We start from the raw sequence: 16,014 nt of genomic DNA on the forward strand, positions 1-16,014 counted from the left end.
TCGTGCAAGGTTGATGACCACGTGGGTCAAATATGCCCCAAGACCATAGTTCCATGTATCAACAAAGAACTCGGTTGTCCACACTTAATATGTCGTGAGGACAAATCATTTCATTTGCTCAGTTGTCCTGCTAGTGTTGTTAGCTGTAATGCTCGATGCCCCTTGCTTTTCAGGTAAGTGGTTTAACCGAATTAATCTGTCGTAGTCGATATTCATAAGTTTCATTGTACGATCTGACCCATTTTATTTCAAACTATTGCCACTTTACTTTCCCTGTCGCTGCATTCACACCTAAATTGGTAATATCTTTGCCGTTGGTAGCTTGCTGTTTGAGTACATAATTACCACATTGGCCATATATAGGCTGTCGCGTGAAGCTACAGTTTTTATATAGAATCTTGAGTGATGTGTCTTATTTTACAGGTTAAGGGGAAAGTCTGTCCATCACCACATATTTAGTCTAATGTAATGTTTTTAGTCACTTTCCTGTTGTCCTTAGAACTTCAGTAGCCAAGCTTACGTGACGAAAATCTTAATTACGTGGAAACAGTTCCATCGTTGCATATCATCACTTAGCTGTCCTTAGATCTTTTCCATTGAATATATCTTAAAAGAGTCGTGTACTTTGACTTTCCATGAAAATAATAAACTAACGGTTAGGGTTATTTGTAAAGTTATTTACATATTTTTCTACTAGTACAGAAATGTTTCTGACATTCAGAAAGAGCTTGAAGTATAACTTATGTAACTACAAACATTCAGTTCCGTCATTTTCTTTCGATTAACACCAAGCTTTAAAACTGAGAGCTCAAAAAATACGACAGCGAATAATATGCAGGCGAACAATATTGTTTACAATGAGAATTTCAAGCCTTACTCTAATATGCAGTAACGTCAGTATCCACGTGCAAAAAATAATGAGTGAATCGAAGCACTTTATGAGTAAATGATAACAAAATGGGTTGTGTAATTGAACGTAGTAAGTAATAAGTACAAATTGATATTAAGATGACAGATGTCCTGGTGATGATCAAAATAATAAAAGCTTAAGTCATTATTTGAATATGTTAGGTATGTCAAAGCTTGGATAAGTAGACACTTAAATAACAGTCATTAAATATTAATGAAACTAGTTTATAAGTTTTCAAATGATTAGATAGTAAAGGATATTTACGGAAAAAGTGGTGTTAAACAGACTAATAAATGATATGAAGAATGATAATCTAAAGTAAAATCCTTTGTCAAGCCTTTTCCGTCTTAAACCAGACCGTTGCTACTACCTTGACATGGTTGTTGGGCTTGCTTATTGTAATGAACCAATCGGGCTATACTGGCTGAAACAATCATTCCTCAATGCTCTACCATGCCAGACAAGTCGTTTGAAGAGCGGTAAGACTAAAAGCAGCAATCCCAAGGTCCGAAGGCGAAGTCGTACTGCTTATTGTACAGAGGTGTGACGGCAGTAAGGTGTTTCCTTCAGACAACCAGCATAACAGCGGTGCTGCCTTCCCACAAGGAGGGGTGGGGTTAGAAAAGGTCGACCCTAAAAATGCACACCGTCTCCGGTGGCAAAGTCTCAACAAATACGGAGCTAATACGGAAACTCCTCACAAGAAGGTCGTGTGTGATCGGCCTCGAGAGTTGTCCCTTGGGCACTACAGTCACGCTCTCAATTCACTAAGACCACCTCTTATTCAGTTTCCTTCTCACGTACTTCTAGATGGACCCTTCCATGGTGTGGGCAACCGGAAAGTGATAACTACCCTCATATGTCTAACAGCACCCAAGATCACTGTATTCATAATCAATCTCCCTCTTCAGTTACTATTATTCCTCCTACTTCGACTCTCTACTCTTAACTTCTTCCTCAAGTGTCACTATCGCTAACGATTCTAGTGCGCGAAACACTCGCAGGTCTACTGGAACCTCCCTCCAAACTACATATTGGAGTCTTCAACGTACGCACCCTATGTCAAACCGGCCAACAGGCCTCTTTGGCTAAAACCCTAGGATCTCGTATCATTGATTTATGCCGTGTCTCCGAATCATGCATACAGGATTCTAGTGTGGTCATTCACTTGAACTCACCTCCCCGAAACGGAGAGCCAACGAGATTCACCCTCCGTGTGTCTGGTGACCTGGTGGCCAGTTCTCGTGGACTGGCGCGTGTTGGCATAGCACTTAGCACGAGAGTAGAACCAGCACTGTTAGAAAGCATCCCTGTTAACAGTCGCCTGTGTGTTGTTCGGCTTAACGGCTTCGTAAGAATTCGGAAGGATAGGGACACACGTCGTTGCTTTTTCGTCGTTTCTGCCTAGCTCCAACTGACTGCAGCCCAGATGAAGTGAAAGATTAATTTTACGGGAAGTTTTCTGAACATCTTCAAAAAGCTTAACGCTCAAACATAGTATTCGTAGCAGGTGATTTTAATGCCCATGTAAGTAGCTTAAACCAAACAGAAAGATATTTAGGTGTGTATTTTAGTATCCCAGCTCAGCGAACAGATAATGGTGACTGTCTGTTTGAGCTGTGCTCAGACAATCGTTTATTTTTAGCAACCACTAATTTCAAGCACAAAGAGACATCTAACATGGCGACCTCCTGCACCAAACCAACAACGGACTCAAACAGACCATCTTGCCATCAGGCTCAATATAAAACTGCCAATCGTTCTGGAGTAAATGTTTAGACTCTGATCATGCTCTAATACGAGCACGCATTTGCTTGCGCCCCACTAGATGCAGGAAAGCCGCACCACGAAGATCCATTAGAGTTGAACTGAGTGACGAGAAAGCCAAAGGTAGATTCCAGGAACAACTGAGGTCACATCCAGGCAGTTCTATAAACGAGGCTTACCCAGATGTTGCTTGGAAAGATATACGAACAGCAGTGACATCTACCAATGGTTTGAACCAAAGGGTTACGAAAAACCAGTGGATTTCTACTAAATCTATTGCACTGATAGATTCTAGATAACTCATCCCATCAGCCTCTGAACACGACGAGGAGCGAAAACAAATCAGATCTAGGTTAGCCAAAAGTCTAAGGAACGGCGGTGAGCAGTGGTGGGCAACGAAAGCAAAAGAGATTGGAAAGGCAGTGACTGTAGTTAACATAAGACAGTTTTTCAGACTAATAAAAGAAACTAGAATTAAGAAGTCGAGTGTAAGTGAGGAGATCTTGGAAAAAAGCGACATTATTATCTGCTCTCAGTTTAGATGCTTAGAACGATGGGAGGAATACTTTAAGGAGCAGTTCAGAAGACCTTCAGCTACTCCACAACTACCCACTATTCCCAGACAACCTGAATGGAACATTGAAGTAGGTTCCCCGACTCTAGTTGAAGTTCGAAAGGCTATAACTAATCTGAAATGAGGAAGGGCAGCTGGTCCAGATGGATTGACTGGAGAGGTCTTTAAACATGGTGTTCCAGTTTTAGCGATTATGCCGACTAATATTTTAGCTAGAATCTGGGGTTTGGGCGTAATCCCATCTGATAGGTCACATTCACTTATTGTCCCAATATTTAAGAAGGGGTCAAAATCATCCTGTGATAACCGTAGCGGGATTAGTCTGACTAAAATAGGATCTAAATTACTTGCCTCAATAATTATCGGGCTCATAACTAAGACTCGTGAATTGCAAATACAAGAAAATCAGGCTGGCTCCCGACTAAGTCGTGGTTGCATCGACCACATATTCACTATTCGTCAGCTTTTAGTACACTGACATGCTTATTGGCGCCTGACAATGATAGTTTATCTTGACTTGAAAGCAGCATTTAACTCTGTAGACCGGGAGATTCTGTGGCAGTGTTTGTCATTGAAAGGTGTACCTCAGAAGTACATGAACCTTGTGAAGGCTCATTAATCGAACACTTCTAGTCGAGTGAGACCGTATAGCGAACTGTCATCTGATTTCGCAACCTCAAGTGGTGTTCGGCAACACTGCCCACTATCTCCATTTTTGTTCAATTTCATCATAGACCTACTGCTGGAAATCACACTCTCGTTGACTGAATTTTCAGGAATTGATCTCCTACCAGGAGGTCCACTGATCGACTTAGAGTACGCAGATGACATGGTCCTGTTTGATGAAGATGCTGACAAAATGCAGGGTCTTCTGTTAGAACTGAGTAACAATGCCAGGATATTTGGAAGGCGTTTCTCTCCCTCTAAATGGAAGTTGTTACTCCAGGACTGGCCTGCGTCAACACCTGAACTAAGGATAGGTAGTGCAGCAGTCGAACGTATCGACAACTTCACTTATCTTGGAAGTCTGATCAGCCTTAATTGGTTGGTGTCTGACGAAATCTCAGCACGGATTCAGAAGGCTAGTTTGGATTTTGACAACTTACGTGACATATGGCGAAGGCGAGATATCCGTCTATTAATTAAGGGACGAGTATACTGCGCAGCAGTTCGTTTTGTTCTACTTTACGGCTGCGAAACGTGGCCATTAAGAATAGAGGATACTCGCAAGTTACTAGTATTTGGTGACAGATGTCTTGGAGATATTGCTCTTATCTGCTGGGATCACCGGGTAAGTGATAGTTAGGTTGGACGCAGGGTATTAGGGAATGTTGGTAAATCAGTTAATGAGGTTGTAAATCTTCATCGACTGAGAGAGTTGGGCCACGTGTCACGTATGCCTGAACATCGATTATCATGGTGCACAAAGCTGACTAGTGTTGAGGATGTTCGGAAGAAAGCTAGGGGTGATCAAACCAAAACGTGGCATCAGTCCTTGAAGTCGCTAACTTCTGGTCTGAACCATGTTAGTGGATGCAAAATACTTGGTTGAGGTGTGCGTGACTATCGTAACCAATGGTTGGAGACTCAGAGTGACATGGCTCATAATCGACCACAATGGCGTAGGTGTATACGCTGTTCGTCTTCCCTTAAACCGTGAGATTAAAGTTACTTTATATCTTTCTACGAACTAATTGTTTCTCCCTGTAATATATCATCATATGAAATCTTCCTTTTATATATTACTACCATTGAAGTAACTACTTCTATTAATTTGATGCTCATCTTGCTATGTTGATGAGGTGTGGGAACTTGGACTGATGCGTATATGTGTCTGGTCATGTGTTGTAGCTGACTGACTGTGTTCTGAGACTCACTTACCAACAACGCCTTGGCTCCACCCTCGATTTCCTCGTGCGAAGTGTCTGTGATTCAATTCTCGCTGCCCTGAAGGGCTGACGTTATACTCTGTCTATTATGCTCACTTTCTCACAAAATTATCTTCGTACGTTCTCCACTACATTTTGGATAATTTCATTGTACATTGCTTAAGTTCTTTGTAATCTTAAATCAACCTTAATAGCGTTAATATTACAGCTTTATAAAAGAAAATATTCTCATCACAATATCATCTGTGTTTGTGATCATTTTTAAATTAAGATTGGTCGGGGTGCGCGTGACTATTGTAATCAATGTTTGGAGACTCAGAGTGACATGGTTCAGAATTGATCACAATGATTTCTTTGTATGGATGACTGTTTTGATTTTGAATTCCAAATACAGCACATTCGTTCATGCTCATCTAAAACTTTTTGATTAAATCGCGTTATTGCTGCGATTATTAGTTCATACTATGATCCAAATACTCCTAATTATCACAAATTACTATAAAGATTGAACTTGCCCAATGCAATGTCGGTATACACTAGTTCTCTGCTTAACAGATTTCCTTTACTTTTCGATAAGTTGAGCTTACTTACATTTCTTGGGACAAGTGGAACTGTACAATATTCTACTCTAAACTAATCAGGTACTGGTGTAATTTTGTCTTTTTTAGATGTACATCTACATCCATATGTTATCGTTTTTGTGGAAAAACTGATGTCTAGACATTTAACTATTTATCACTGATGTACTTCTTCTGAGGTCTAGAGGATGCATAGGGCATTCCGGGATCCTGAGAACTCTGGAACTAACAATGAGTGTTGCTAAACCCTTTTTTTGTGACCAGTTGACCAGTAGATGCTTGAGCTTCACTTTCACTTTTTTTATCAAGTCAATAGGAGTGCACTTCTAGGAAGTTTCTACAAAGGGTATTCATGTATCATGAAGTAAGACTCTGAAACAGGTTTCTTTAACTAGCGGCAGGGTCACAGACACTTCTCTTGATTATCTCTTGTAGCAGATAAACAATAAACTTAGTATACAGTTGAACATTATATGTTATGTTTAAACAATACAATCTCAAACTGTGTACTTTCCTTTAGAGTTGTCGATTGTATCTGGTTGAAGTTCTTGACTCATTAAGATCAGTCCTATCTTGTTATATTAATTTGAATTCACATCTCTCTTTTCAGAACTCCTAGTATGGTTATGATCGTCACATAGTATCGATTATTCGAAAATTCAGACCCCTTTTATGTGTACAGAAACAATTTTTCCTAAACTTGAGTGTCCCGTGGTAAACTTAACTCAATGTTTCTTCTTATGGTGGTGGGATAAATTTACATTCTCTACATATTATTTTGACTTTTACCCTCCACTTACAACCATCGTCTCTGTTTAATTGACCTTCATTAGTTTTCTCATAAAAAATACATATGACATGAATGTATAAAGCATATACATAGCACTTTTTAGATCAACTCCGTCTTCTCGTTATTGTATCAAAATTCATAAAAAAAGCGAATTGCATTAGACAGATTTCTGCCTTACCTACCGATAACTTTAGAAGTGATACTTAAGTAACCCCATTATGAGAAATTTCATAGTATTTGTTATTAAAAACTGATAAAACAACCATGGATTGCTTTTAGTTTTGAATTACTCAGACTTCTTGTTATGCTACCTATACTGGATCATGTAAACCATTTCACATTCATATAGATATGCACAACAGATAGTAACTACTGTTCACCAAATTCCATATAAATTAAAGGAAATAAAGCAAATAGCGGTAATAATGTTATAAGTGTACTTTTGGGGGTGGGTCTTCTACTTTGTGCTATCGTTTCCATGTTTACTTTTACTCTTTTCTCTCAGTAAATAGATCAGATCACTTCGATCATGGACCATCTTTGTAAGATAAATTTGACCCTAAAAAACAAAGTGAAACCATTTAACTCATATGCTGTAACGTTAGGAATCGTCTATAGATGACGATATAACTTTTATGAAACTAACATCATATTTTACTATTGTCTTAATTAGTAAGTCAAAGTACCTTCCTTCACAAATGACATAAGCTTCAGAACCTTTGAAAATCACCCGAAAACTTCTGCCTTCTAGTTAAATGAATTGTTTTTAGGTATGTTAATAAGTGTCACGGAGTCAAAACCAGTGGTCTCGGGTTTCGTGAGAGACGCAGGTTCCTTAAACTACAAAGTACGGATTCAGTAATATACATTTTTTCTCTGCAAAACGTGTAATAAGACAATCTTCATCCGATATCTAAACTCACTATCAACTTAAGTGATTCCACATCCTAAGGTTTCTTCCTAGAACACCGAAAACATTGTCCGAAAATTCACCACTGTGGTGCATTATCATCATCAGTTCTTGATTTGATTATCTTTAGCTGATAAAAAGTCCTTTTAACGTAGTAATTTAATACCACCATGATCATTTGTAAACACTTATAAATTATTTAAGTATTAGCATTAAAGGTGAATAAGAGTGATACATTTCCTAAAGAATCATCTTTTATTAGATCTGATGACTAAGAACTCAAAACAACACGAAATAAACAATTATTCTAGTGTATATAAGTGAGAATTCTCGAGCAGTTTGTAACATAAGAAACAAACTGAAGATACCACCAGTATTGTAGTTCGACAACTCTTTACCAGTAACACCTATAATCGAATCGCGCCCACCCAGTTAAAATCAGAAGTCAGAAGCGAGGAGGTTGGAAGATATATTTGATGGGTTATTAATATATCGAGAATTGACTGATCTAATCTGGCTAATGATCGTAGGAGATGCTTCCCACGCTGTGCTGTAACGTGATCTGGTACGGATGCATGACCTAGCGCCTTCAGCTAAACACGTCCACTAAAACTAATGTGGTCAGCATCCAATGTCGAATACTAACAGAGCTATTGATTTTTGGGAATTATTTACAGCTACAATACTAATGAAGTTTTGAAGTCAATTTATTCTAAGCTGATGTCCATGGAAAATGGAAGATTTCACATTTTGACCTAAAGAAAGGATGAATTTCATCATTAGATGTGGAATGTAATCAAATTTATGACTCTGTGGAACAATCACATCTAGACGTCTTTGATTTATTCCAAAATGAAATTATAGCAATTTCAATAATATACTTTATCTCATGAATCAATAACGTACGTTAAATGTCAGAGTATAATTAAACTTCATCTTCAGTTGTTTAGCAGTAGACTCAATCAGTTTCTCCAACTTGTTAAATTTCTATTAAATATAAGTTTTTTTAAATAAAGATTTTAAAGGTTTAATTCATTGAAAATGTTCACTAAAATATTTGACATTATAACAACATTGGAAATAAAATTCTGTCCTGTATTACACTTCATAATCACTAAATAAACGACAATTAAGTAGACTCAAGTGAAATTAGATGAGTCATGAATTACTTAACGACTTCAAGTTCAACTATAACCTATTTGAGAATCGTGGATCGTGGATGCGCACTGCTGAGGAGTCCCATAATAGGACGAAACAGCCGTCAAGCAGTGCTTCCAGGTTTTCCATGGTGGTCTAGCTTCAATTGACTCACGATTTCGACTTTGAAAACTATAATCTATTTAGTGATGTTAAACATGTATCATCATATAATCATTCTCTTAATGAGATCATTTATTTTTGAACCAAACTATTAATTATTTTCAGTGAAACCCTGAGCCAATCTTAGTTAGGCAATCAGGTTTTCACTGGTAGTCTAACTTAGATCGGTTCAGGATTTCAATGAAATTCAACAATCTCTACAACCCTATCTTATAATTATTTATCATTTGTCAACAAAGTTCTTTCTCATTCAACAAAAAATCACTCTTAAATTCTTCTGACTAGCATTTTCTGATAGTTTAGCTAAACATTTTATAGCTTCCTGTAATGATGCAACTTCAAGAGCAGTTATTAGCTGATCATGTTTTACCACTGTACATCACCAATGAGTCATTTTAACATTTAACACATTTTGAACCCTTCTTCAAAACGTTTTATAATACTCTTCCAAATAATTTCCAGTAAACATGTTAAAGGTTGACAATAATAAATGAAGATCGAAGTCTACTGGACAAGTTGTGAGCCATGTATGGAGAAATTCGAACGCTTCATTTCCACCTGATGTCGTTCAGAATGACAATGAAAGCTCCACAACCAAACCATGCAGCTCAGAAAACAAAACTGCACCAAAATTTCTAGTAAATCCTAAAACTTCAAGTTCATTTACATTCTGTATTAGAAAATATCATTTTAATTAAAAAAAATTTAATCCTAAATATTATTGAAGCCTAACTAGTGAAAACTAAATATGATAGAACAGATTATTAGTCTATTGTATTCATTTGAAAAAACAGCCAATAATCATGAGTTATTAATTTTATATAGTTGGGATCATGAGTCAATTGAAGCTAGACCACCATGGAAAACCTGGAAGCTTCAATTGACTCATGATCTCAACTATATAAAATTACTGAAATCTTCACAAAACCCCCTTCTGATAAATTATTAGGTAAGTTATTATTGAATATAACGAAGATTTCATTGAAAAGTACTTTGATACAATTATACTTTCAAAACATGTGATAACCATTCATTCGATAATTAATTAATACAAATATTATAAGGGGTTTTGTGGAGATTTCAGTATTTTCATAGTTGAAAGCATGAGTCAATTGAAGATAGACCACCAAGGAAAACCTGGAAGCACTGGACGGCCAACTTGTCCTATTATGGGACTCCTCAGAAGTGCGCATCCACGATCCCACCTCGCGAGATCCGAACCCAGGACCTACCAGTCTCGCGCCAGAGCACTTAACCGATAGACCACTGAGGAGTCCCACAATAGGACAAAACGGCCATTCAGTGCTTCCAGGTTTTCCTTGATGGTCTAGCTTCAATTGACTCATGCTTTCAACTATGATAATATAAATATGTAATTTAAAAAGAAAATTAAAATAATATTTACTTTTTCAATTTTAAAACGTTCATCTGAACATTTCAATTGGAAATGATTATCATCTAATATAATAGTAAAATATTCAATTATTAACTTAATCACATAATTATTAAATCATTTCCAAAGAGTAAAATTTTAACAGAACTACAGACTTTGGTGAGACTATAATTTATGGACGACATTTGAGCAACGCTAAAGTGATCATGAAAACAGCCACCGAATAACTAAAACTAAATAAGGTTTATCGACCAGTGTGAGAAATTAGAATTATGATTTACAGTTGATGGTTAAAGTTAGGAATAAGATTCAGGGTTTTCATCACTAACTGACATCAGCTATAATGACAAAATTTTATTTAGCCAAATGGATGAGTGGATTTCGCGCCAAAACCCTAGACTCCTTATCTTATATCTGATTGGTTCGTCCATAAATTATAGTCTCGTCGCAATTAAATAGATTGGGACATTTTAGAACTGCCTCATTTGATTTCACTGGGCTGTTTTTTCTATATTTAATTTTTTGATGGTCAGATCGTTAAGTGATGATACAATAAATATAGTCATTATTATGCCCATCATATAACTTTATGTTATTAGGTTTAGTTTCGTGGTGAATCGTATGTACTGTTAATGAATAGAAAAGTTAATAATAAAACATTTAATTTAAAAAGGTCAAGTGAACTTGGAGAACGAATAGGATAGAATGAGAATAATATTTTACAATTAGGAGTTAGATAAATAGTGAAATCATTCGTGCTGTTGCTACTGATTTTGAATTCTGACTAACAGTAGGTAGATTTATTATCTAAGAATATGCCTTTTTCAGGTTGTCTATATTGTTTTTTTCAACCTAATATCGAGTTAAATAGCATAGTGTTGGGTCAGATGGTTGACATGTATTCTAAAACACATGTCCTAGCCACCTCGGTTGATGAAGTGGAAAAATTACCTGAAGAAAAATTAGGGCTGACTAGAATCAAATTTTTCGCATTAATGGTTCGCGTCATATACAAAACGTTAGAGGGTTTATAGAAACAGAAAATGTTTAGTTAGGATCTTCTTCATGGCATAACCTTAACGATAAGTTACAGCGTTAAGATTGCAACACTTCACAAGGAAACCTGAAGTTGTATTGGTTTGAAGGTATTCCACAGTAAATTGTCAATATCGTGTTGAAAGAAATACACATAACTTAAAGCTATTAGTTTGAGAATTAATTAGTGATAGAGATTTAAAAAAATCCTAACTGTAATTTCGAAAAGAATCAACATTTAAATCACTAGGGATTCTATCGAATATTAAACTGACAAGACGTTAAAAGAACAAATAGAAATTTTTGTACGTTAACCAATAGAATTATCAAACATTCAACAGATATATGTCAATATGGTTGCATTTATTGGTGTTATATCCTAGTGAAGAAATAAATATGGGTAACTTCCAGGACCTATTGATGGACGATTATTCTCTCTCTCTCTCTCTCTCTCTCTATATATATATATATATATATATATATAGTTTAACTATTAAGTAACTAGATTATGTATATCTATATTCATCTTATTATAAGCTTCATTTTGACCTATGAATTATTACTGTACGATTTACTGTCCCTAAATTATATTCAGTTTATTGATTATTGTCTCCCACGTTCACAGCCACATTCGGCTTGATCTTGCACAAATATTATTTTCTATTTTATGGTGTCATGTGATCTGTCTTTCTGGAATATAAACAGAGTATGCTTGAAATAAATGGTTCGCATAACAGAAGCTGCAATTGGTGTTTTTGGACTCAATTGGAAGGGCTAGGCGAATTGGTGTTTTTGGACTCAATTGGAAGGGCTAGGCGGACAAGGGACCAATAAGGACGCTAGACTATTCATACTGGTCGAACGTCATTGATTTGTCACAGTGTTAATATTAGAAAAGTCGTATTTCGGTTAGTGGATAATTCACATGATGAAAATCCGGACATAAGATCAATAATGAATTAGCATACGGCCTTCCTTATTTTTTAAATTCATAACAATTGGGGTTTCGAAGAAGAGGGCAGTAAACAGTTAATCATCACAAATATTTATGAAATATATATCATTTTCATATAATATCTGAATGGGAAAAGTGAAACTATAAAAACACTAGGAGCTTAACTAATTACACAAAAATACTTTTTTACTATGAAGGATAGTTGAAATAGGTAGCTAATAATCTCACTCATAACATTTAATTCATATTATGATATACCGCAGTATCAATTGAGTCAAGTATGGTTAAACATTCACAGTTATTGAAGTTAGCCATACCATACATTCAATTGAACGGATTTGAACTGAATAGATTTTAGTTAAATAAGTTGAAAGTGAAGAGGTTTTTTAAGTGACTATAAAGTACTTTCGCTTGGTATTGTTTGGTTGAACCTTCCCATTGGTGATCAGGACTACAACTGATCAGTCTCTTATTGACACATGTGCATACTGTACGTATTGCCTCGATCTAGCCTTACTTCCATCTCTGCTTATAATAAAGTACTTTGTTGAACATTAGTTGGAGATTGAGGATTAATATTACTGAAAACTATTTCATAGAAATAAAATACCCACCTATCGATTGTCAATTTCTAGAGGTTATTTAATATCACATCAGTTAATGTAAAATCGGCGAGACTATAATATATGGACGAGCCAATCACAAGCGCTTGAGGGGTTTCAAGGTCACGGCGCCAATTTCAGTACCTGATGCTCATGTACGATCGGTTCACAGAGAATTTTAAAGAAGACTTGACAATTAAGCAGCTACAATAAATGGGACTACTAAAAAGTTCCTGTATTTGTAAGTACTGTAAATAAATGACTTGTAGACTGTGTGCAGACTACCATGATGTTGTCCTCCGATGTAATATATGTTGAAGGAAAACGTTTGCTAGCATAGGAACCTTTATCGCACGATCCAGATTGAGACTAAGGCATATTATAATAACTGCCACGAACTGTATAATAGGAGCATCAGTATCATTGGCTGCAATAATCGCAGATGTTACTGAAGTTTCGGCTGTTGAGTGGTATGAGTATTGTAGGGACATATCCATAATAAAAAATGATAAACTTACACAACTGGAGTACACTCAAACAATAATGAAACTATATGTTCGAGGCTGATAGGGTTTTTGTGACCTTATCATGTCTCCAGAGACCAACTATTATGGAGCCATATGGATGAGTTCCTCTACTTTATGCATTACAACTTTGGAACCTTTGAACTTTCTTCTAACCTTGACAAGTTTTTGGACCTTATAGAAGAAGTGTATCCACTTTAATTATTTGGTTTTGTATAATATATTTTTACTCTATGCTGACTGTTCACTGATTGACTAACATTTCTCAAGGTCACTTAGGATTCGTTCAAACGTCATCCATAAATTATAGTCTCACCAAAAGAATAAACGAAATTTAATTGTTTCTACTGGCTTCAACCATTTAGTGTTGTAAGTAGTTTAAATTTTTAATATTTTCTTTTGTCCAATATTTACTTACGACATTAATTGATACTTACTTAAACTATAATCTTTTGATTGGATCATATGTTCAGCTTCAATTTTTGCTAATTTATATAATAACATTTCACGACGTTCAACATATTCCGCTGCATGTTCCAATAATTTTAATGCCTTATTAATAGTTGCCATGTAAATTGTTTCACTTAAATGTTGCCAACAAAATTTCAATAGACAATATTGTTTTTCACTTTCAGTAAGTTTCAATTTATTCCATACAATAAAAAGTCGTTGTTGGATTGTATTTTTTACAGTATTTAACTTACGATCACACTACAAATAATATACAGAATACAATCAGAGTTAGTGAAAGGGCTCTTTTTTAAAAAGCAACAGTAAATCTACATTGTTATATAGTTGAGATCAATTGAAGCTAGACCACCGTTGAAAACGTGGAAGCACTGGACGGCCGTGACGTCCTATTATGGGACTCCCCAGCAGTGCGCATCTAGAATCCTGCCTCGCGAGATTCGAACCCAAGACCTATCAGTCTCCCGCGCGAGCGCTTAACCATTAGACCACTGAGCCGGCTGGCATCCAACGGTGTTAATGTCTAACTTTAACTGATCCACGAAATTGAGCAACACATCAACCAATGTCTCTAGTGAGACATAGTTAGTAGTATATAAAATTTTAAATTGAAGAATATAATTACAAAATAAATAATCTACTTGTTATATCGATTGAGTGCGTGCCCTCTTTAATATATGAGTGACAAGACCACCAGACGTTTCGCCTGGCAATCTGGTCCAAGCTTTTTCAAAGAAATATCCTTCAAACATTGGATTTACTTCAATATCATTAGCTGAGATTTTACAAATATATTCTTCCTATTTAAAAATTTCTAAACATTAAAATGTATCGAAATAGTACCCATGTTAGTGTAGAAAATAGGCTGAAATAGCATGCAAGTTGGGATTGTTCTGTATATATATATATATATATAGGTTGGGTTTTTTTTACAGAAAATAATTAATAATACATTAAATAGGTTAGACTAGATTGCCAGGCGAAACGTTGGTGATGTGAACAGCGAAACAAGAGGCCTTAACAAACTACGGAAGTTATTTTCGGGTATGTTATTTCACTTAATTTAAGGCTTGTAAAACTTTAACATTTACTTTTGATCCTAGTCGATTCTACAGATCATAAGCTTTCGTTCGATGTATGATTCACTGCCATAGCCTTTTTTGTTCCAAAGCTATAGTAACTTAGACGTGACCTTTTGTATTCTATTATCTACTCTAATCCCCCAGTTTTGGACATAATTGTATTTTTCTAATTATTATACGTTGTGGTCGGGTTAGTCATCTATTTATTTATGTATCTTTTTACACTAGTCTGGAATTCGGGTACCAGATAGAATTTCGGAATAAAGCGAGTAGTGTTCCAGTTGTCTTGTTTTCTCTCTCTCTCTCTCTCTCGTACTTGTCAGCCAATCAGGGATATAATAGTTTTCGTCTCTCTACTCCAACTTCGAACTCACGCATACTAGCCTCAAGGTTAAGCCAGTCACCTTATCGCATCAATGTCTTAATCTACATTAGACAAGTTATCCTCGGCACGAAAGTGGGTAGACAGATCAGGGACGTAAGAGTTGGATTTACTACAAATTCATTCGCTGAGATTTTACAAATATATATTATTCCTATTTAATGTCTTACATCAACTCAGCGCCCAAATACTGTGAAACTATTCTCTCTAATTTAGACGAAAGTTCCTATAAGTAATTGATAATGTTTTGTACACTCGATAAAGTATTTCATATTCAATAATAAATTGAATTAAAATTGAATAAATAGCCTTGTGTATAAATAAATAGGACATACCATTTCTTTGCCAGTTTTGTAAATACTACAAATTGGTGATGTATTAACTAAATTCATTAAATTAAATTTGAGTAAATTAATTTTTTCTTCACAATTGCTTAACAACTCATAGTCACCTGAATACAAAAAAGTAGGCAATGCTACACTATAGTTAAGTCATACTATGGATAAAGGCAAGTACTTTATTATTATTATCATCATTATCATCATAACATTCTGAACTTTACCTTTTAGCATGATAACGATATACAAAATATTTCCAGGCTTCTGTGTTCTTTAGGATTTTAATAGTTGAATTCAGAAGTCAATTGAAGCTAGACCACCAAGGAAAACCTGGAAGCACTGGACGGCCGTTTCATCCTAGTATGGGACTCCTCAGTAGTGCACGTCCACGATACCACTCTCGGGATTCAAACCCAGAGCCCCCAGTCTCGCGTTTGAGCACTTAACCGAAAGAACACTGAACCGGCCCCAATTGTTGATATATTAACTTCAATCGA

The 16,014-nt window shown here is 35.9% G+C and overlaps 1 protein-coding gene across 1 annotated transcript in view; it reads right to left on the reverse strand.

Moving 5' to 3' along the window:
• Nucleotides 1–6,793: 6,793 nt before the first annotated feature.
• Smp_137280 (hypothetical protein) overlaps nucleotides 6,794–16,014 on the reverse strand; it is a gene marked incomplete at its 5' end in the record, with an annotated part of 28,025 nt that continues 18,804 nt past the window's right edge. The window contains 5 exons of the mRNA XM_018792601.1: nucleotides 6,794–7,067; nucleotides 8,325–8,405; nucleotides 10,144–10,196; nucleotides 13,685–13,958; nucleotides 15,515–15,630. Of these exons, the coding sequence (XP_018644178.1) occupies nucleotides 6,966–7,067; nucleotides 8,325–8,405; nucleotides 10,144–10,196; nucleotides 13,685–13,958; nucleotides 15,515–15,630 (626 nt within the window). The 3' untranslated portion in view covers nucleotides 6,794–6,965. The remainder of the gene's footprint in view (nucleotides 7,068–8,324; nucleotides 8,406–10,143; nucleotides 10,197–13,684; nucleotides 13,959–15,514; nucleotides 15,631–16,014) is intronic.

Source organism: Schistosoma mansoni (genome assembly GCF_000237925.1).
Source record: "Schistosoma mansoni, WGS project CABG00000000 data, supercontig 0241, strain Puerto Rico, whole genome shotgun sequence".
Taxonomy (NCBI): Eukaryota; Metazoa; Platyhelminthes; class Trematoda; order Strigeidida; family Schistosomatidae; genus Schistosoma; species Schistosoma mansoni.